The 20,457-nt window shown below is 58.7% G+C and overlaps 1 protein-coding gene across 1 annotated transcript in view; it reads left to right on the top strand.

Annotated features, from left to right (window-relative positions):
* The first annotated feature begins 437 nt into the window (after positions 1-437).
* Positions 438-20,457, top strand: part of STAG3 (STAG3 cohesin complex component) — a 27,895-nt gene continuing 7,875 nt past the window's right edge. The window contains exons 1-18 of the mRNA XM_073326890.2: positions 438-595; positions 1,940-2,051; positions 2,488-2,601; positions 2,949-3,045; positions 3,315-3,391; positions 11,298-11,502; positions 12,696-12,847; positions 13,047-13,120; positions 13,315-13,438; positions 13,581-13,679; positions 13,958-14,037; positions 14,197-14,304; positions 14,682-14,781; positions 14,865-14,976; positions 15,080-15,186; positions 15,422-15,514; positions 15,820-15,909; positions 16,349-16,549. Coding sequence (XP_073182991.2) covers positions 438-595; positions 1,940-2,051; positions 2,488-2,601; positions 2,949-3,045; positions 3,315-3,391; positions 11,298-11,502; positions 12,696-12,847; positions 13,047-13,120; positions 13,315-13,438; positions 13,581-13,679; positions 13,958-14,037; positions 14,197-14,304; positions 14,682-14,781; positions 14,865-14,976; positions 15,080-15,186; positions 15,422-15,514; positions 15,820-15,909; positions 16,349-16,549 — 2,103 coding nt within the window. The remainder of the gene's footprint in view (positions 596-1,939; positions 2,052-2,487; positions 2,602-2,948; positions 3,046-3,314; positions 3,392-11,297; positions 11,503-12,695; positions 12,848-13,046; positions 13,121-13,314; positions 13,439-13,580; positions 13,680-13,957; positions 14,038-14,196; positions 14,305-14,681; positions 14,782-14,864; positions 14,977-15,079; positions 15,187-15,421; positions 15,515-15,819; positions 15,910-16,348; positions 16,550-20,457) is intronic.

The following is a 20,457-nucleotide window of genomic DNA, read 5'->3' as shown; positions in this document are numbered from 1 at the left end:
GGGGTGGTGGTATGTGCCCCATGGCGGGTCCCTGTGCGGGGCGGGTCCCCTCAGTGTGTCCCGGGGCGGAGGGTGACTGCCCCATGGCGGGTCCCTGTGGGGGGAGGGGGTGACTCCCCTCAGTGTGTCGGGGGGGGGAGGGTGAGTGCCCCATGGCGGGTCCCTGTGGGGGGAGGGGGTGACTCCCCTCAGTGTGTCCGCGGGCCGAGTCCCGGTGTGGGGGTGACTCCCCCTGGGCGGGTCCCTGTGGGGGTGGCTGGCCTGGCTCAGGGCCAGTCTCCAGGGGGGTGTCTGTAGAGCAGGGGTAGGTGACTCTGCAGGTGGTTTCCCCTTGTTGGGCTTTGGGGGGGCCACGCTCTCCATCCCCGTTATCCCGTCACATGTGCTGTGCTCTTCCCACAGGCTGCTCCCAGATCCAGGCCTCGCTCCCTCCCGCCATGTTACTGCGGAAATCCTCCCGCGTTCTTGACTCCCCAGGCAGCTCCAGTTCCTCCCTGGTGCAGCCGCAGGGCATGTGGGCCAGCTCCAGCTCCTCCGTGGCACAGGGGGATGCGGAGATGGGCTCCCTGCCAGCCTCCGGGGTGCCAGATGTCCCGTGAGTGGGGTGCAGAGCACGGTGCAGGCTGTCTGGGAGCAGGCGGGGGGGCAGCACTGGAGGACTGCTGGTGTGGGGACAGAGTTGGGGAAGGCTGGAGGGTGATGGGTCAGGCGTTAGCACTGGGTAATGACATAGACTGCACACTTACACAGCTTGCGGATGGTACCAAGCAGGTTGCAAGGGTTAGAATTCCAAATGAACAAACAGGAGAAATGGTCTGAAACAAACAGGGTGAAATTCACTCAGGACAAATGCAAATTTCTACCCCGAGGGACAAATACACAATGCACAAATACAAAATGGAAGTGTGAGTGCCGAGAGAGGAGCACTTGAGGCAGGCGTCTGGGGGTTGAGGTGGATCCCAAAATAAATGAGCAAAAATGTGCCCAAAAAGTGAACATCATTCTGGGTTGTGTTAGCAGGAGTGATCTAAGCATGACACGCTCCACTCAGCACTGATGAGGCCTAAACTGGAGTACTGTGTCCAGGTCTGGGCGCCACGCTTCAGGAAAGAGGTGGACAGATTGGAGAAAGTCCCGAGGAGGGCAACAAAAACGATGAATGATCTAGAAAGCACAAGCTATAAGGAAAGATTGAAAATATGGGGTTTGTTTAGTCTGGAGAAGGGAAGACTGAGGGGGGGATGTGAAAACAGTTTTCAAATGCATAAAAGGGGGTTATAAAGAGGAGGGTTATGAATTGTTCTCCTTCAGTCCTGAGGACGGGACAACAAGCAAAGGGCTTAAACTGCAGCAAGGGAGGGTTAGGTAAAACATGAGGAAACCCTTCCTAGCTGTCCGGGTGGTTAAGCCTTGGAACAAATTGCCCAGGGAGGCTGTGGTATCTCCGGCACGGGAGGTTTTTAAGAGCAGGTTAGACAGACACTTGTCAGGGATCGTTTAGTTGAGTGGTTTTCAAACTTTTTAGGCTGCATACCCCTTTCCAAATAATCGAGTGTACCGCGTACCCCCATCTGAGAGAGGGTTATAATATACCTGTGAAAGCAGAAACAAAGGTTGGTAAGGAATAACACGGTGCATTGTCTGCCACCACAGGATTTTTCTCATGTACCCCCTGACGAGAGCTTGTGTACCCCAGTTTGAAAACCACTGGTTTAGATAATACTTAGTTCTGCCTCACTGCAGGGGTCTGGACTAGTCTCGAGGTCCCTTCCAGTCCTACATGTCTGTCACCGGGGAGTCCTCAGACCACAGAGGTTGCTGGGGTGGTGTGGGCGTGCCAGATGGCATGGTGGGAGCCCTGGGGCTGTGAGGAGGGCAGCTGGGGGAGGGCAGTGAGGCCATGGCGGCTGTCTGCTCAGGACGTGTGCTCTGCCCACAGGGACCTGAGCAGCAGTGAGGATGGAGGTGGCTCCGACTCAGGCAGTGACTTTGAGGACACGCTCTGGAAGGGCGGCAAGCGGGGCACTAGGACCCCTCTTAGCCACACCCTGGTATGCATGGCCCTTGCCTGTCTCCTCTCCAGTCTCCCAGCCCCCTGAGCCGCACACTGGTACACCTCCAGGCTCCCCAGCGTCCCCTCATGTGGACACCCTCAACCCCCCTTGAGCTTCAGCCTGGTCCTCTGTGCCCCCCTAGCCTCTCTTTGCCCCCACTCAGTCTGATCCCAGCTCTTCTGCTTCAGCCAGCTTTGTGCCATGGAGCTGATGGGATGCAGGTGCAGCAGAGCCCAGGAACTTCTGACTCTGGTCCCAGCCTCCCCCTTCCCCCTGTTGTGGCCAGCCAGGGCAGGAACCCCAGCCTCACCTGGCTTTCGGGTCCCTGCAGCATGGGTTCAGTGTTGTCTCTCAGGCACACTTCTCATGAAGCTGTGATATACTCGAACACAGGGCTCAGGCTGTGTCTTTTCTCCTCCCCCTCCTCCCCCAGACAGCCAAGCGATCCCGGAAAGATGCCAGCAGAGATGGGGGTAGCCTGGCTGAGAGAAACCAGGAGCCCAGCAACCTCTTTGAGGTAGTGAGGCTGGCTAAGAGTGCCATGGAGGTAATCACACCCTCTTCATCCCCCTGTTTCCACCCTCCCCATGTCACTGCACGGGAGTATCACTGGGACTCCTGGGTTCTCTCCCCAGCTCTGGGAGGGGAGTGGGGGCTGGTGGGTGAGAGCGAGGGGGCTGGGAGCCAGGACTCCTAGGTTCTGTCCCTGGCTCTGGGAGGGGAGTGGGATCTAGTGGTCAGAGGGTGCAGGGAGTCAGGACTCCTGGGTTCTGTCCCCGGCTCTGCTGACTCACTGCTTGACTTTGGGTGCTCAGGCCCTATCTCTGTATCCCATGCCCTGCTTAACCCCTACTTCTCCTTCTGTCTCTTTCCTCACGTCTCCTGTACCCTAAGTCTGTGGTGGACGACTGGCTGGAGAGCTACAAGCAGAACAAGGAAGCTGGGTTCCTGGAGCTCGTCAACTTCTTCATCCACTCCTGTGGCTGCAAAGGTGAGAGGCCCTGGGCCTGCATCCTGAGATCCCTGGCCCAGCTCTGTACCCATCTGTGTCTGTGTGGCACAGCTCAGCTCCAGGCGCTGGTCCCCACCTCTGGATTTGTCCCCAACACCTCTTTTTAGGGTGAGCTCCAAGCCCCATTTCCTGCCTTTTCCGGGGGAGGAACCACTGAGAGATCCCTGGGTAGTCTGTGGGGAGCCCAGGGCAGGAGTCCTGGCTGGTTGTCCCCTTGCCACCCGTTCTCACCTCTCTCCCCATGGCAGGTGTCGTGACCCCGGAGATGTTCAGGAAGCAGCAAAACTCGGAGATCATCCAGCTGCTGACGGAGCAGTTTGATGAGGTGCCCAGTGTGTGGGGCAGGGGAGGGAGGAGCTGTCCAGGCAGGGCTCCCAGGAGGGTAGGGGTAGTGCATATAGGCCCAGCTCATCCCCTGTAAGGGTGGCTGGGAGGAGACAGAGGAGCATGGGGTCTGGCATAGGGGGCAGTGGGCGGTGCCCCCCCATACCTGTTGGTAAATCGCTACCCCCTGCTTATGGTGTATGAGAGAGCCTTGTCTGTGCCCAGTGGGGGTACACTCTCACAAAACTGCTGGTAGCACAAGGGTTCCACTCTGGGCTGTCACAAGTCCCCTCTTTCCCAGTGCGGGCTAGCAATCCACATGCCCCACTTCATTACACTCGAGTGCCCAGCCCCTTATCTTCTGGACACCCGCAATGCACACGGGTCTGCTGCCCCATGGAGCACCACGCCCCACTCCACCAGCCTCTCCTCTGTTCAGCACTCCTGAGCACAAGGCTCTTAGGCAGGTGTCTAGTAAAACCGGAGTGAAGTTGATTTAACAAAGCTCAAGCTAAAGATTCAAATAAAAGCCAGGAAATGGATTTGGAAACATATGGTGTCACGGAGTGTGGGGGAGTCCAGGCCCTGCACCCCTCTTCCTGGGATTCACTGTGACTCTCAGCCAGCCAGTAAAACAGAAGATTTATTGGACAATAGGAACACAGTCTAAAACAGAGCTTGTGGGTACAACCAGGACCCCTCAGTCAAGTCATTCTGGGGGGCAGGGAGCTTAGACCCCAGCCCTGGGGTTCCCTGCGTTCCACCACCCAGCTCAAAACTGAAACCAAAGCCCCTCCAGTAGGCTCTCTCCTGCAGCCTTTGTCTAGTTTCCCTGGGCGGAGGTGTTACCTTCCCCCCACCCCACCCCCCTCCTGGCTCAGGTTACAGGCTCTCAGGTATCCCATCCCCAGTGACAGGTTTCAGAGTAGCAGCCATGTTAGTCTGTATTCGCAACTCCCCTGCCACATTCCCAGGTCAACACTCCCCCCTCCCTACTGCGTCACATCAGGGTACAGGGAAAAGAAACGTTTGACTTGCAATCTGTAGCCTTTAGAGTAGCAGCCGTGTTAGTCTGTATTCGCAAAAAGAAAAGGAGTACTTGTGGCACCTTAGAGACTAACCAATTTATTTGAGCATGAGCTTTCGTGAGCTACAGCTCACTTCATCGGATGCAATCTGTAGCCTGTATTTACTGACCGTCTCATAAAGTGTTTCTAACCCAGTGATCCGTCCCTACAGCATTTGTCCAGTCCAGAAAGCTGGGATCTGCTTTTCACTGAATGCATCCGATGAAGTGAGCTGTAGCTCAGGAAAGCTTATGTTCAAATAAATTTGTTAGTCTCTAAGGTGCCACAAGTACTCCTTTTCTTTTTGCGAATACAGACTAACACGGCTGCTACTCTGAAAGCTTTTCATCAGACACTCATGCTGATGGAGTGTTGCCTGCAGAGTGGATCACCTCTTGTGCCCATCCTTCTCCCAGACTTTCTGTCTCTTTTCATAATGAGGGCATTTCATTAACCTCAGCTTAGCCCTGAGGGTTCCCTACTCAGAGGGTTTTCTTGGGGTTCTTCTGTCTAAATGCTCGGGCCTGCATATTGCTCAGACAGTAAACACAGGGTGGGGCTGTGTTGAAAGTGGTTAATTATTCTCTCTCTTAGCTGAGTTAGCTCTGAGGCGCACCCTGTCACCGAGTGTGGGGGAGTCCAGGCCCTGCACCCCTCTTCCTGGGATCCACTGAGACTCTCAGCCAGCCAGTAAAACAGACGGTTTATTGGACAACAGGAACACAGTCCAAAAACAGAGCTTGTGGGTACAACCAGGACCCCTCAATCACGTCCTTCTGGGGGAGCAGGGAGCTTAGACCCCAGCCCTGGGGTTCCCTGTGTTCCTCCACCCAGCCCCAAACTGAAACTAAACTCACCCAGCAGGTTCCCTGCTGCAGCCTCTGTTCACATTCCTGGGCAGAGGTGTTACCTCCCCCTCCCCCTCCTGGCTCAGGTGACAGGCTCTCAGGTCTCCCATCCCCAGGGCACATTCCCAGGTCAACACTCCCCCCTCCCTGCTGAGTCACATCGTCACATCTCTCCCCCCTTTGAGACTGAACTGAGCGGGGTCACGCTGACCAGTGACCTGGGGAAGTTCGGGGCCCCCTCTCCGGGACAGCGCATCCGCTATCAGGTTGGCACTTCCCTTCACGTGGACCACGTCCATGTCGTAATCCTGCAGGAGCAGGCTCCATCTCAGGAGTTTGGCGTTGGCTCCTTTCATCTGGTGCAGCCAGGTCAGGGGAGAGTGGTCGGTGTAGACGGTGAAGTGCCGCCCGAAGAGATAGGGTTCTAGTTTCTTGAGGGCCCACACCATGGCCAGGCACTCCTTCTCGATGGCCGCGTAGTGTTGCTCCCGGGGTAGCAACTTCTTGCTCAGGTACACGATGGGGTGTCTCTCCCCCTTTTCATCCTCCTGCATTAACACCGCCCCCAGTCCCGTGTCTGAGGCGTCGGTGAACACCACAAAGGGCTTGTCAAAGTCTGGGTTTGCCAGAACTGGGCCACTGACCAGAGCCTTCTTCAGCGCCCGGAAAGCCACCTGGCACTGTTCGGTCCAGACCACCTTGTCTGGCTTCCCCTTCTTGCATAGCTCCGTGATGGGGGTGGCGATGGCGCTAAAGTGGGGCACAAATCTTCGGTAGTATCCTGCCATCCCAATAAAGGCTTGGACCTGCTTTTTGGTGTGGGGAGCGGGCCAGTCTCTGATCACCTCCACCTTGGCTGGTTCCGGCTTTAGGTGGCCGCTCCCCACCCGATGGCCCAGGTAAGATACTTCCGCCATCCCCACCTTGCACTTCTCCGCTTTTACAGTCAGCCCAGCCCCCTGGAGTCGGTCCAGCACTTGTCTAACCTGGGACACGTGGTCCTCCCAGGTCTGGCTAAAGACACAGATGTCATCAATATACGCCACGGCAAAACTCTCCATCCCCCTCAGGAGCTGGTCCACCAGGCGCTGGAAGGTGGCCGGTGCTCCCTTGAGGCCGAAAGGCAGGGTCAGGAACTCATAGAGCCCCAGAGGGGTGATAAAGGCCGATTTCAGTCGGGCATCTGCATCCAGCGGCACTTGCCAGTAGCCCTTTGTAAGGTCCATGGTGGTAAGGTACCGAGCTCCTCCCAGCTTGTCTAGGAGCTCGTCCGGCCTGGGCATGGGGTAGGCATCAGATACAGTGATGGCATTGAGCTTCCGATAGTCCACACAGAACCGGACCGACCCGTCCTTTTTGGGGACCAGCACCACCGGCGAGGCCCAAGGGCTGGCAGATGGCTGGATCACCCCCAAAGCCAGCATGTCCCGGACCTCTCTTTCCAGGTCCTGAGCAGTTTTCCCTGTGACTCGGAAGGGGGAGCATCTTATCGGAGGGTGCGACCCTGTCTGCACCCGGTGGACAGTCAGATTAGTGCGTCCAGGCTGGTTGGAAAACAGCTGTCGGTACGGATGCAGCACCTCCCTGACCTCAGCTTGCTGGGCAGGGGTTAGCTGATCCGAGAGGGGAATTGTTTCCAGGGGGAAACCAGCTCTGGTCCCAGGGAATAGATCTACTAAAGGGTCATCTCCCTGCTCTTCCCACTGTCCACACACGGCCAACACCACATTCCCCCTGGCATAATATGGCTTCATCATATTCACATGGTACACCCGGCGGTGGTGCGCCCGGTTTGACAGCTCCACCACATAGTTTACCTCATTGAGCTGCTTGACGACCTTGAAAGGGCCCTCCCAGGCGGCCTGTAGTTTGTTCTTTCTCACTGGGATGAGAACCATCACCTGATCCCCGGTGGCGTAGGCACGGGCCCGTGCCGTGCGGTCATACCAGACCTTCTGCTTCCTCTGGGCTCTGGCCAGATTCTCCCTGGCCAGGCCCATGAGTTCAGCCAGTCTCTCTCGGAAGATCAGGACATACTCCACCACTGTCTCTCCATCGGGAGTGGCCTTCCCCTCCCACTCGTCTCTCATCAGGTCCAGGGGGCCCCTCACCCTCCTGCCATATAACAGTTCGAAAGGCGAAAATCCGGTAGACTCCTGGGGCACCTCCCTGTATGCGAACAGCAGGTGAGGTAAGTACTTGTCCCAATCCTGTGGGTGCTGGTTCATAAAGGTTTTCAGCATCATCTTTAGCGTCCCGTTAAACCTCTCCACCAGCCCATTGGACTGGGGGTGATAAGCTGAGGCCCAGTCGTGCCGGACCCCACATTTCTCCCACAAGCACCGGAGCAGGGCCGACATGAAGTTGGAGCCTTGGTCTGTCAAGACTTCCTTGGGGAACCCCACTCGGCTGAAAATGGTCAGGAGCGCATCGGCCACGGTGTCTGCTTCAATGGAAGCTAAGGGCACTGCCTCGGGGTAGCGAGTGGCAAAATCTACCACCACCAGAATGTATTTCTTCCCCGACCGGGTCGTCTTGCTGAGAGGCCCCACGATGTCCATGGCCACCTTCTGGAAAGGCTCCTCTATGATGGGCAAAGGTCTCAAAGCCGCTTTCCCCTTGTCCCGGGCCTTCCCCACCCTCTGACAAGGGTCACAGGATCGGCAATACTGCCGGACCGTGGTAAAGACCCCGGGCCAGTAAAAGTTCTGTAGCAACCTCTGCCGGGTGCGCCGGATTCCCTGGTGCCCTGCGAGGGGGATGTCATGGGCCAGGTACAGGAGCCTGCGGCGATACTTCTGGGGGACCACCAGCTGCCTCCTGATCCCACAGGACTCTACTTCCCTTGTGGGAGCCCATTCTCGGTACAGGAACCCCTTCTCCCACAGGAACCTCTCCTGGCAGCCTCTCATGGTCCGTACCACACTGAGGTCGGCCAGGTCCCTGAGCTTCCGCAAGGAGGGATCTTTCCTCAACTCGGCCTGGAACTCAGCGGCTGGGGCAGGGATGGGGCCCGGTTCCCTCTCGCTGGCCAGGTCCGAGGCCTCCGCCTCTCTGAGCCGTGCCCCTCGGCCCTCCCTCCCCACCAGGGTAGGGTCCTGCGCCTCCGGTGTGATACCCTCCCCGAGGTCAGGGCGCAGTGCCCCTCGCCGGCTCTGGCTACGCGTCACAACCAGGGCGGCCTGGGGCTTGCTTGGCCAGTCCTCTAGGTCTCCCCCCATCAAAACTTCAGTGGGCAAATGGTGGTGTACCCCCACATCCTTGGGGCCCTCCTTGGCCCCCCATTTCAGGTGTACCCTTGCCACGGGCACCTTAAATGGGGTCCCGCCCACCCCTGTCAGGGTCAGATAGGTGTTGGGCACCACCCGATCTGGGGCCACCACCTCGGGCCGGGCCAGCGTCACCTCCGCGCCCGTATCCCAGTATCCATTGACCTTCCTCCCATCCACCTCCAGGGGAACAAGGCACTCTCTCCGGAGGGACAGCCCCGCGCCCACCCTGTAAACTGAGCACCCTGAGTCCAGAGCCTCCAGCCCTCTGGTGGAGCTGGCCTGGGGTACTCTTCCCTCCGGGGCAGGTGGTAAACTGGTAGGCCCCCTTTCCTGGGTCATCTGCCCCTCGTCCAGCTGGGTCCCTACCCAGTTAACCCTGGGTAGGTTGGGTCTGCTCAGTTTGTCCCTGAGCCCGGGGCACTGGGACCGTACGTGGCCTCTCTGGCCACAGTGATAGCAGCTCAGGTCACGTTGGTCCCCTCGAGCGGGTCGGAGGGGCCTGACGCCAGGCGTTCCCCGTGGGAGGGGGTTCTCCCTATTTCCCCGCTGGGAGGCCCCCTGGTGACTCTCTCTCTGCATCGGGGGGGGCCTGTTCTTTTGGGACTCCTCCCGGCTACCCCCTGACCGACTGTTCACAAACTCGTCGGCCAGCTGCCCTGCGTGCTGGGGGTTCTCGAGCTTTTTGTCCACCAGCCACAGCCTCAGGTCGGACGGGCACTGATCATACAGTTGCTCCAGTACGATTAGGTCAAGCAGGTCCTCTTTAGCTCGGGCCCCCGCTGTCCACTTGCGGGCATATCCCTGCATCCGGTTGGCCAGTTGTAGGTAGGTGACCTCAGGCGTTTTACGCTGACTCCGGAACCTTCTCCGGTACATCTCGGGGGTCAGCCCAAACTCACGGAGCAGGGCCTGTTTGAACAGTTCATAGTCCCCTGCCTCCGCCCCTGTCATTCGGCTGTACACCTCCACGGCTTTGGGGTCCAGTAAGGGGGTGAGGAACTGGAGCCTGTCTGCAGGGTCAACCCTGTGCAGCTCGCAGGCATTCTCAAAGGCCGTCAGGAAGCTATCTATGTCCTCCCCCTCCTTCCGCTGGGCCAGGAAGCACTTATCAAAGCTCCTTGCAGTCTTGGGTCCCCCCGCACTCACCGCAGCCGCAGCCGGGGCCCCACTGCTCCTCAGCCTGGCCAGCTCCAGTTCATGCTGTCTTTGTTTCTCCTTCTCCTGACGCTCATGTTGACGTTGTTTCTCCTTCTCCTCCTGCTCATGTTGACGTTGTTTTTCATGATCCTCCAGCTCCCTCATTTTCATCTCCCTCTCCCATTCCAGCCGCCTCCGCTCCAGGGATGGGGAGCTCCGCCGGGAGGATCCCCTGCTGGGTGCCGGGGTCAGGGTGCCCTCGGTATTCGCCGGGCTTCCCCCAACCCCTCCCCCGGACATAGGTAGGAAGGGTCTCGGGATGTCCTCAGCAGCAGTCTGACCCCTCCCAGCCCGGTCAGGCCCCAGGGCCCACGCTGCGTCTGCCGGGCGGCTTCCCTCAGGGACAGGGATCGGGTCATCCAAGCGATCCCTCTCCTCCAGCTGGGCAATCAGCTGTTCCTTGGTGGACCTCCCGATGTGCAGCCCCCTCTGCCTGCACAGCTCCACCAGGTCGCTCTTCAGGCGTTTAGCGTACATCTCCCTGCTGGCCCCTCGCAGGCCGGGCAGCTTGGAAAAGCCCCTCGTGTGCCAGTCCTTCTCGAGGTCACCACCTCTTTGCCAGGGTCGAGCTGCAGATTCCTCCGCCCCTGGGACCGCTCGCTGCAATCCCCCGGGGGACCCTGTTACTGCAAAAGTCTTTCTCTCTGGTCACACATTCCCAGGGGTTAACCGCCCCCCGAAACCGTCTCTCTCTGAATCTTCAGCACGCCTGGTCCCCGTCAATTCCCCTTCGTTTTACTGCTCCCCAGTCACTTACTGCAGGAAGCGCCGTTCACGGGGTGCAGTAGATCCCACCGCTGCCACCAGTTGTCACGGAGTGTGGGGGAGTCCAGGCCCTGCACCCCTCTTCCTGGGATCCACTGAGACTCTCAGCCAGCCAGTAAAACAGACGGTTTATTGGACAACAGGAACACAGTCCAAAAACAGAGCTTGTGGGTACAACCAAGACCCCTCAATCACGTCCTTCTGGGGGAGCAGGGAGCTTAGACCCCAGCCCTAGGGTTCCCTGTGTTCCTCCACCCAGCCCCAAACTGAAACTAAACTCACCCAGCAGGTTCCCTGCTGCAGCCCCTGTTCACATTCCTGGGCAGAGGTGTTACCTCCCCCTCCCCCTCCTGGCTCAGGTGACAGGCTCTCAGGTCTCCCATCCCCAGGGCACATTCCCAGGTCAACACTCCCCCCTCCCTGCTGAGTCACATCGTCACACACCCTGCTTAAGATGATGTGCTTCAGCTCCAACGGTTTTGGAACAGAATGAGTCTATATTATACATCTCACTTAAAATAGTTCCTGTACAAACATCTTTTCTTTTTGCGAATACAGACTAATACGACTGCTACTCTGAAACCAAACATCTCTCAGTAACCATGGCCATCCACTAATCCTTAGCTTTCAGTGGAGACCACACATGACCCCCAGCCTTTGGTGGAGTATCGAGAAAATGGTCAGACATAGGTGTAACTGGGCACGTCTACGTCACGCCTGTCTCACTCCTCGTGCCTTCCCTCTCCTCCCCTCTGCAGGACTCTGCTGAGTACCCGCTGGTCCTGACCACCCAGCCCTGGCGAAAGTTCCAGGCGGGATTCTGTGAGCTGGTGACAGTGCTGGTGCGACGCTGTCAGTACAGCATCATCTACGACGAGTACCTCATGGACACACTCATCTCCCTGCTCACTGGCCTCTCCGACTCCCAGGTGCGCGCCTTCCGCCACACCAGCACCCTCGCAGGTGAGTCCCGCCTCAGGGATGCGAATGGCATCTGCCTTAGCATTGCAACCGCAAGGTAGCAGTTAGAGCAGCGTGCCTGGGTCAGGGGTATCTGGGGAATCCTGGCTTTCTGCTGGGCTGCAGTGCTTTCCTGTATGGGCTCAGAGGGCTGGGAGCCCACGGATGGCCTCTCTGTAGGGGAGAGTGGGAGGGTAACTTGTAATATTGTTGTCCTGTTTGTATCTCAGTTTCCCCTATTGCTGCATTGTTACCCAGGCTGGTAGGGGGGTGGTGACCACTGTTCCCTCTAAGCTGTGCGAGTCCTAAACCCTGCGCACACAGTGCAACACCGCGCGTAGAAAAATTTGCACAGAAGCACAACAATTTGCACAGAAGAAATTTTTTGCGCACCCGGCCTGTCAAAAATTAGAGGAAACATTGGCGGTGGCTGTTTGCTCTCGGGGCAGGCGAGGAGACAGAGGGGTAGGTGCTCGCTGTCTGGGCCTTAGGTCCCATATCAGTGGCGGTCTTGAGAACACAATGGCAGATCCAGTCACCAAGACCTAGCAAGCCAGGACCCAGAGGGAGATGGACTTAGCCTCCCTGCTGAGAGGTGGGGAATGGCATTTCACCAGCTCCAGAACAGTTAGATGAGGTGGGGGGACAAATGTTGGCTGCTGGAAGGTGTCAGGGCTCTCAGCTGGAGTCTGGCCCAAGAGGTCGGATAGACGGGCAGACAGCTTGAACCAAGGAGTTCCCTACAACGTGGCTGGGCTCTGGGCTACCCAGAATGGAGGATGCTTTAACCTTCATTTCTCTAGACTCCCCTGAGCTTCCTGTGTGCTATGTGCCACTTAACGAATAAACCCAGCTGTTCTGACAGTGCTGTGTGAGTGTCACAGCGAATGCCAGGCGAGGGGTGTGTTAATCCCTGCAGAGCGGGCGAGTCTCCCCCAGGGTCTGTCTCTGGGACTCGCTGAACAGAGCTCATGGTGGGAAGCAGGGGTGCTGCAGCCCCAGAACCCCAGTCTAAGGAGGTGGTGAAACCGTGTGGCTTCCCCTGAAAGAAGAGGGAGACCCCTCGGGGGTCTGGCACACTGATGAGTTCCTCCTAGAGACTGTTCCAAAGCAGGGGCCGTAGCCCCGATCCTGGGGATCCATAACCGGGTTACATGCAGAGCTCCCCACTTTGCTCACTCCATGCTCTTTGCCAGCCATGAAGCTGATGACGGCGCTGGTGAGGGTGGCGCTGGGCGTGAGCCTGCACAAAGACAACAACCAGCGGCAGTATGAGGCTGAGAGGAACAAGGGGCCGAGCCGCAGGGCCACGGACAAGCTAGAGGCACTGCTGGAGAAGCGCAGGGAGGTGAGCAAAGGCTAGACCCTGGACTGGCAGGGACAGTGCTAGGGGACACTGGGTTGGTGGGGTGGGGCATGGTGCCAGGGAGGGCTGGACTGGTGGGGATGGGATGGGAGTGTTGGGATGGTGCTGGTGGGGACGGGTGCTGGGCTGGTAGGAGCAGGGCCTGCAGGAGTGCTGTGGGTGGCACCTGTGTCTGTCTCAGATCCAGGAACAGCAGGAGGAGATCGAGAACATGATGAACGCCATCTTCAAAGGGGTCTTTGTGCATCGCTACAGGTGAGTGCGGGGAGGGGAGTTCAGGCTGGGAGGGGCCCCCGCCAGCTGGGTGTGGCTCTGCAGGGAGTCCCTGTCTTTCCCTGGGACGGCAGTGTGCCGTCTGCACTTGAGGCTGGGGGCGGGCCAGGGCTCACACATGCTGGGGGGACAAGGGGCAGGCGTCGTAAGGGCATGCTGCGTGTCTTGTCTGGCAGGGACGTGGTGCCTGAGATCCGGGCCATCTGCATAGAAGAGATGGGGAACTGGATGCAGAGCTACAGCGCCTCCTTCCTGACAGACAGCTACCTCAAATACATCGGCTGGACCCTGCATGACAAGGTGGGGAGCAGGGGCTCGGCGAGGGCTGGGGCCTTGGTGTTGGAGGGGAGCAGGGAGATCCAGAGGCGGGGCTCTGACCTGTGACACAGGGAAGGGACGGAGGCTGGTGCTGGCCTGGCTCTCAGCTTCTCCATCCCCACAGCAGCGGGAGGTGCGGCTCAAGTGCCTGAAGGCCCTGCAGGGGCTGTACCGCAGCCGGGAGATGGCTGCCCGCATGGAGCTCTTCACCAGCCGCTTCAAGGTGAATGCCCCACCCTGCTGCCCGCCTGTCCCTGGGACGCCCCCACTCCTGGGGAGCCTGCCCTGCCGCCCGCTCTGCTGCTGGGACCCCCCCCGGGGAGCCCCGCCCTGCCGCCCGCCTGCCCCTGGGATGCCCCCCTCCTGGGGAGCCTGCGCTGCCGCCCGCCTGTCCCCCTGCAGCCCACCCTGGGAGGCCTCCCTCCTGTGGGGCCCTGTTGCCCACTTACCCGTCCTGCGACACCCCCTCCCGTGATTGACTCTCCGTTCTGTGGCTCTCAGGGTCGCATGGTGTCCATGGTCCTGGACAAAGAGCCTGACGTGGGTGTGGAGGCGGTCAAGCTGCTGACCCTGATCCTGCAGTGAGTATGGCGCTAGGAGCCAAGCAGGGACACAGGGGAGGCCAGGCACATGCAGGGCATTTCAGGAAGCTGGGAGGGGCACGTAGTGAGCCCCATGGTGTGGGGCAGCTGGAGACCCCTCTCCCTGCTCAGGCTGAACCTCTCCCGCTCTGTGGGCAGGAACATGGAGGAGATGCTGACAGATGAGGACTGCGAGGCCGTTTACCCCGTGGTGTATGCTTCCAACCGGGCGCTGGCTGCTGCGGCCGGGGAGTTTCTTTACAGGAAGTGAGTGAGCGAGCGCGGTCACAGCACCGCCAGCAGGGGGCATGGGACTGCCAACAAATATATACCTTCCTCCCCCTGGGGTATAGGGCTCCCCCAACAGCCACTCCACACAGAGGAGTTTCACCTCCCTCTTCCCTTCAGGCCTTAACCTGCAGTCTCAGCCTGTGCTTTTCACAGGTGGCTGAGATACAACATTCCCTCTCCTCTGCTCCAACCCACCAGCTCCCACTCTTTTCCCCGAGCTGGGGAGAGAACCCAGGCATCCTGGCTCCCAGCCCCAACTGTTCTAACCCACCAGCCCCCACTCCCCTCACGGAGTCTGGGAGAGAACCCAGGCATCCTGGCTCTCCCCTCTCTAATGTGTGTGTGGTTTGCAGGCAGTTTGACTTGGATTGGGAAGCCATGAAGGAGAAGGGGCGCCGTGGGGGGAGCAGGGACTTCTTTAGGCTGCTGCTGGCTTTCTTCATCGAGAGCGAGGTGAGGGGCGCAGTGGGGTCGGGAGGAGCGTGGGGGGTCTGTGTGAGGGCTAGTTTCACCAAGTCTCCCCTCTCCTCCCCCAGCTCCACGAGCATGCGGCGTACCTGGTGGACAGCTTGTGGGACTGTGCTGCCCCCCTGCTGAAGGACTGGGATGGGCTGACCCACCTGCTGCTGGAGGAGTCCCCAGAGGAGGGTGAGTGAGGGAGGGGAGGCTGTGATGCACGGGGTGAGAGTCACAGCTGCCTGGCAGCCTTTGGGGCTGGTCCTGGTCCTGGTCCTATTCCCTCTCCCCCCAGCAGGCTGGGGCGACCAGCAGGAAAACGCCCTGATTGAGATCCTGGTGTCCAGCATGCGCCAGGCCACGGAGGGGAAGTCGCCCGTCGGCAGGGGCCCTGGCAAGAAGGTAAAAGTGCCCGAGAGAAGGGAGGGGAGCGCTGTCCATCAGCTCCCCCGGGGGGTTCAGTGGCTCTGGGTGACATGTCCCCATGGGCCCGGAGACTTCAACACTCACCCTCCGCACTCCCCCAAGGGGGTAGGCAAGCTGGGTCCCTGTGCTGCTGGCCGGAGGTGTGCACGCTGCACCATCTGCAGCCACCGGGCAGGGGAGCCAGCTCTCACAGCACCATCCCCTGCGCCAGGTGCTCTCAGCGCGGGAGCGGAAGGCCCTGGAGGACGACAGGGAGAAACTCACTCAGTACCTCATCCCGCTGCTGCCCCAGCTGCTGGCCAAGGTAAATGGAGGGGAGGTGCAGGGGGGGGACCTCCCAGAGGTGGGTCCCGGGGGGAAGTAAAATGCCCCTTCCTGCCTCTGCTCTTCACCTGCAGCTGGGGAGGGAGGGGGCCATGATGAAGCAGGAACCCTGGGTCTGGCCTTTGCCCTTCCCTGGGCACCCCAGGGCCTCACGTGCCATAATCTGGATGATCTTGCTGTGAGGCCATTCCCAGCTAGGTCATACGTAGTGGGGGGTACAAGGGGGGAGTGTCTGCCCCATCCTGCTGCCTTCCTGCTTGAGTGACACCTGCTCTGTTCCCGCAGTTCTCAGCTGATGCGGAGAAGGTGGCGCTCCTGCTGACGGCGCCGCGCTGCTTCAACCTCAGCCTCTACAGCAGTGGGCGGCTGGAGAAGGTACTGAGGGTGGGTCTTAGCAATCCTGGCTCCCAGCCCCCCACGTCCCTCCCAGAGCCAGGGAGAGAACCCAGGAGTCCTGGCTCCAGAGCTGCCAGTCCAGGAGCAGGGGAGACCCAGGTGCTCTGGGGCCTGCAGTGCCATGGGAACAGGAGCATCTGGGGTGGGGAGGAGGGGACCCCATTAGCTGCTTCCTTTGAGGTGCTGGCTGAGTTGCACTGTGCTGTCTGGGGACCCCTCCCATCCAAGTGATGCAACTAGTGCTGGGGGTCCCCTTGGACAGGGGTACAGTGAGTCACAGCCTGTGAGCTCTTCTCCTCCCTCTGCAGGAGCTGGGGATCCCCCTTTTCCTTCTCCAGAGTCTGCCTGTTCCCCTCCACCACCTTCCCAGGAGCTCTCCCCCCTCTGCCCAGCCCCACCATACCCTCTCTCCCCACAGTACCTAGAGCAGCTGCTGGCCCAGCTGCGGGAGGTGGTGGAGAAGCACACTTGCCAGGAGGTGCTGGAGGCTGCCTCCCAGGCGCTGTACGTGCTCTGCAACCCAGAGTTCACCTTCTACAGCCGCGTGGACTTGGCCCGCAGCCGCCTTGTGGACACACTGACTGACAAGTTCCAGCAGGAGGTGGCAGAGCTCCTCCAGGTACCTCCCGGGGCTGCGGCCGGGGGCTAGGGTTGGGACCCTGTGGGAAGGGGATGTCACTGCAGGGAGAGGGGGGATTGCTAGGGTCTGGAATGGCAGCCAGGCAGGGGAGTGGAGAGAGCATCTCTCTGTGAGGGTGGGGGGCCACCAGTATCATGGATTCACAGCTGCAGAATGGTCTCTAGGAGGGATCCTTCAGTGGGCCACACCCCCAAAGGGTCTCCCTCTTCCTCCAGGGGAAGCTATGTGGCTTCACCGCCTCCTGAGGCTGGACTTCTGGGCCTGCAGCCCCCCTGTTCTCCCCCCCGCCACCGTGAGCTCCGTTTAACAAGTCCCGGGGAGACTTGCCCGCTCTACAGGGATTCACACCCCTCGCCTAATGCTTGCAGTGACACCCGCACAGCACTGTCAGAACAGCCGGGTTTGTTCATTGAGTGGCGCACAGCACAGGAAGCTTAGGGGAGTCTAGAGAAATGGTTAAAGCATCGTCCATTGTGGGTAGCCCAGAGCCCAGCCACTCTGTGGGGAACCCCGTCAGTCTGTCCATCCGACCTCCTGGGTCAGACTGCAGGTCTGAGCCCAAACGCCTTCCAGCAGCCAACACTTGTCCCCCCACCTCATATGCCTCCAGTCCTTTGTTCTCCAGCTGGGGAAATTCGGCTCTTCTTGGAGTGGTTGCTCCTATCGATTCCAGTTAGGTGTGCGCGTGCCGCATGCACCGTCATCGGAAGGCTTTTCCTCTAGCAGCGAAGACGGCACCAAGGTCCCTGGCCCTTCGCATTAAGCCTTCGATTCCGCCATGGGCAGCGCAGTCCCGGGGAAAGCCGGTGATGATCGGCCCTTCGACTCGGCCTGCAGAGGGGAGGTACCACTCGGAGTCCCGGTGCTGATCAGTCTCATGGCACCAGTTGCACTTGCGGCCAGGTCTGACTCGCGGCACCGATCCAGGTCCCGCCAGCACTCCCGCTCAGGCGCAGATCACCTTTGTGCAGTAGGTCCTGATCTTGGCACCGTTTGTATCGGCACCAGTCCGACTCTGCGCAGACCCCACTCATGGCACCACTCCCCAGCCTTGCGGCACTGCTCCCTGGCTCAGCTGCATTTGGCACCGCCACGGCCATCGTGGTCCCGGTCCCCATTTTCGGACTCGGAGATGGGGTCCAAATATTGGCAGCAGCCCCAGCAGAAGTTGGCACGGGACAGACCTGACATCGGTGCAGGACAATGGCAGTGAGCATTTTGGACATGCTACCACAGTAGCATGGGCCAGAGCAGTGAGCATTTTGGACCCCATGGGCGTACCACCAGGCCCAGGGTGCCCAGTCCAAGGCCTCATGCTCAGTGGCGTCTGAGCCTAGGGGGCCAGAGGCAGCGGCCACTCACCCCACCCCTAGGGGAGCAGAGGAGCCGGCGGGCGCACCACCTCCTCCGGAACCCACCCCAGTTCCTGAGCCAGACCCTGGAGTGGCTGGCACGGAGATAGAGGCGGGGCAGGAGGGCCCCGAGGACCGAGAGGGTCAGAAGGACCCAGTTTCCCCACTAGTGTCCTCCTCAGCCAAGGCAGGATTTTTACAGGTGCAGGGGTAGGAACGGCAGGCGTAAGCCTTCCCATTCCCCATCCGGGCAGGGCCAGGGCCCGACTAAGCCTTCGTCAGGCTCAAAACAAACATTTTGAAGGTGTGCCCAAGGACGGAGCACCTGTCTCAACGCCGGATCCTTCCCCGTGTTTTTTGAACTGTCTATCCCACTTCTACCATGCATGGTCTCAAATAACATCGGACCACTGGGTTCTTCACATGGTGGGAGTGGGATATTTTCTCCAATTCTGCTCCTACCCTCTTCCCGTCCCTCTTCAGGGACCCTTCTCATGAGCAACTCCTTATCCAGGAGGTGCAGGCGCTCCTCGCCATAGGAGCGATGGAGGAGGTTCCTCAGCAGCTAAGGGGCAAGGGATTCTACTCCCGTTATTTCCTAATCCCCAAGCCAAAGGGGGCGAGGGGGTCTCAGGCCCATTCTAGACCTGCGAGGACTCAAGAAGTTCCTGGTAAAGTTGAAGTTCTGCACAGTCTTTCTCAATACAATCATCCCTTCCTGGGATCCAGGAGACTGGTTCGCTGCTCTTGACATGAAAGATGCATACTTTCACATAGTGATTTGCCCTGCTCACAGACGCTTTTTAAGGTGTGTGATCGACCAAAAACATCAGTTCACGGTCCTTCCCTTCGGCCTGTCGACAGCTCCACGAGTGTTCACCAAGCGTGTTGTGTAAAGCCTCCGCTCAATCCAGTAGAATGTGATTGTAAGATTTGTAGTCTTTCAGTCATTGCTAGTATGATCATTAAGTTCTGTAACCTTTTGCAAACTTTGTAACATGTAGTCATTGTTAGCATAGCCTTTTAAATTTTGTAATTTTTGCAAGCTTTTGTAACCTTGTATAACCTCCAAGCTTTGCAATATTCCATCACGCGATCAGGGAGAGTGTGAACAAGGGAATGTGTGTGGGAGAGAAGGGAGTGTGAACAAGGGAGTTGATGTTGGGACTGGGTGGAGAGGAATTGCAAGGGGAAAAGAGCCAGGAGACAGGTGTGTCTGATGTAATCTGCCCTGAGAAGGCAATCACAGGGTGCTGTAAAGAAAATAATAACCTGCTATGCATGAAAAGAATGTCTGCAAATGCTGTGATGGACACAGAAGGAAAACTCAGTGTACGTGACAGAAGCCGTCCAGTTCCAATAAAAGGAAGACCGCACGCTCACAGCTCTCTCTTCTTCTTGGCCTGCTTGCCGGCCCGGATCCATGACCACAGGCAGACACACCAGATCTGCTATGCTTTGGCTTCTCGGCTTCCTCAGCTGTTTCCCGTAACTCTCTACCTGCATGAATGTGGGGGTGCATGAGGGTATGAATGCGTTGAATGTGTGCATGCATGAATAAGCTCTATCCCTTTTCTGTTTGATCCAATAGCGGCATTTAATAAAACCAATATAAGTGTAACCCTGAGTTGGTTTCAAGTGAAACTGCGGTAACAAAGTGCATGTCGGTGGTAGCAGCTTTCCTCCGAAGGAGGCAGGTGTAGGTATACCCCTACCTCAACAACTGGCTACTCAGGGGGCACACCAGAGAGCAGGTGGAGTTGCAGATCAGTCTGGTCACATCCACGTTTGAGAGACTGTCTCCTCTTCAGTGTGAACAAGTCAACCTTGTTACCGACCCAGAGAATAGAATTTATTGGGGGCAGTGTTGGACTCAGTCCAGGCAAGAGCACGTTTGCCAGAGTCCTGATTCCAAGCCATGTCATACATCATTTGATGTGTGAGAGAGTACCCAACCGCTACAGCAAGGAATTGCCTCAGTCAGAAGGCCACCTGCATGTACATGGTCCGGCATGCCAGGCTGCGGCTCAGGCCTCAACAGACGTGGCTCACCTTGACATACGCCCTGGGGTGCAGCAGCCTGAATTTAGTGGTCATGGTGCCACAGAAGGTATGAGTCACTCCAGTGGTGGCTCAATGCTCAGATAGTCTGCGAGAGAGTCCCCTTCAGCAGCCCTCAACTCTCTTTCTCTAGTTGCGGACATGTCAGCTCTAGGGTGGGGCGCACATCTGGGAGATCTCCAAATGCAGGGCCTCTGGGCACAGGACGAGCTCTCTCTCCATGTCAATATCAAGGAGCTCAGAGCGGTGCGACTCGCATGCCAGGCTTTTCAGTCTCAACTGCAAGGCCAATACGTGGCAGTCATGATGGACACCGCTGCAATGTTTTACATCAACAAGCAGGGTGGAATTTGGTCCCCACCCCTCTGCCAGGAGGCCCTCGGGCTCTGGGAATTCTGTATAGCCCACTCCACCTGGAAGCATCATATCTGCCAGGAGTCCAGAATATACTGGTGGACTGCCTCAGCAGGTCCT

The sequence above is a fragment of the Lepidochelys kempii genome, chromosome 28, assembly GCF_965140285.1.
Source record: "Lepidochelys kempii isolate rLepKem1 chromosome 28, rLepKem1.hap1, whole genome shotgun sequence".
Lineage (NCBI taxonomy): Eukaryota > Metazoa > Chordata > Testudines > Cheloniidae > Lepidochelys > Lepidochelys kempii.
The sequence above is the reverse complement of the archived record's forward strand: the minus strand, read 5'-3'. Positions and strand labels throughout refer to the sequence as shown.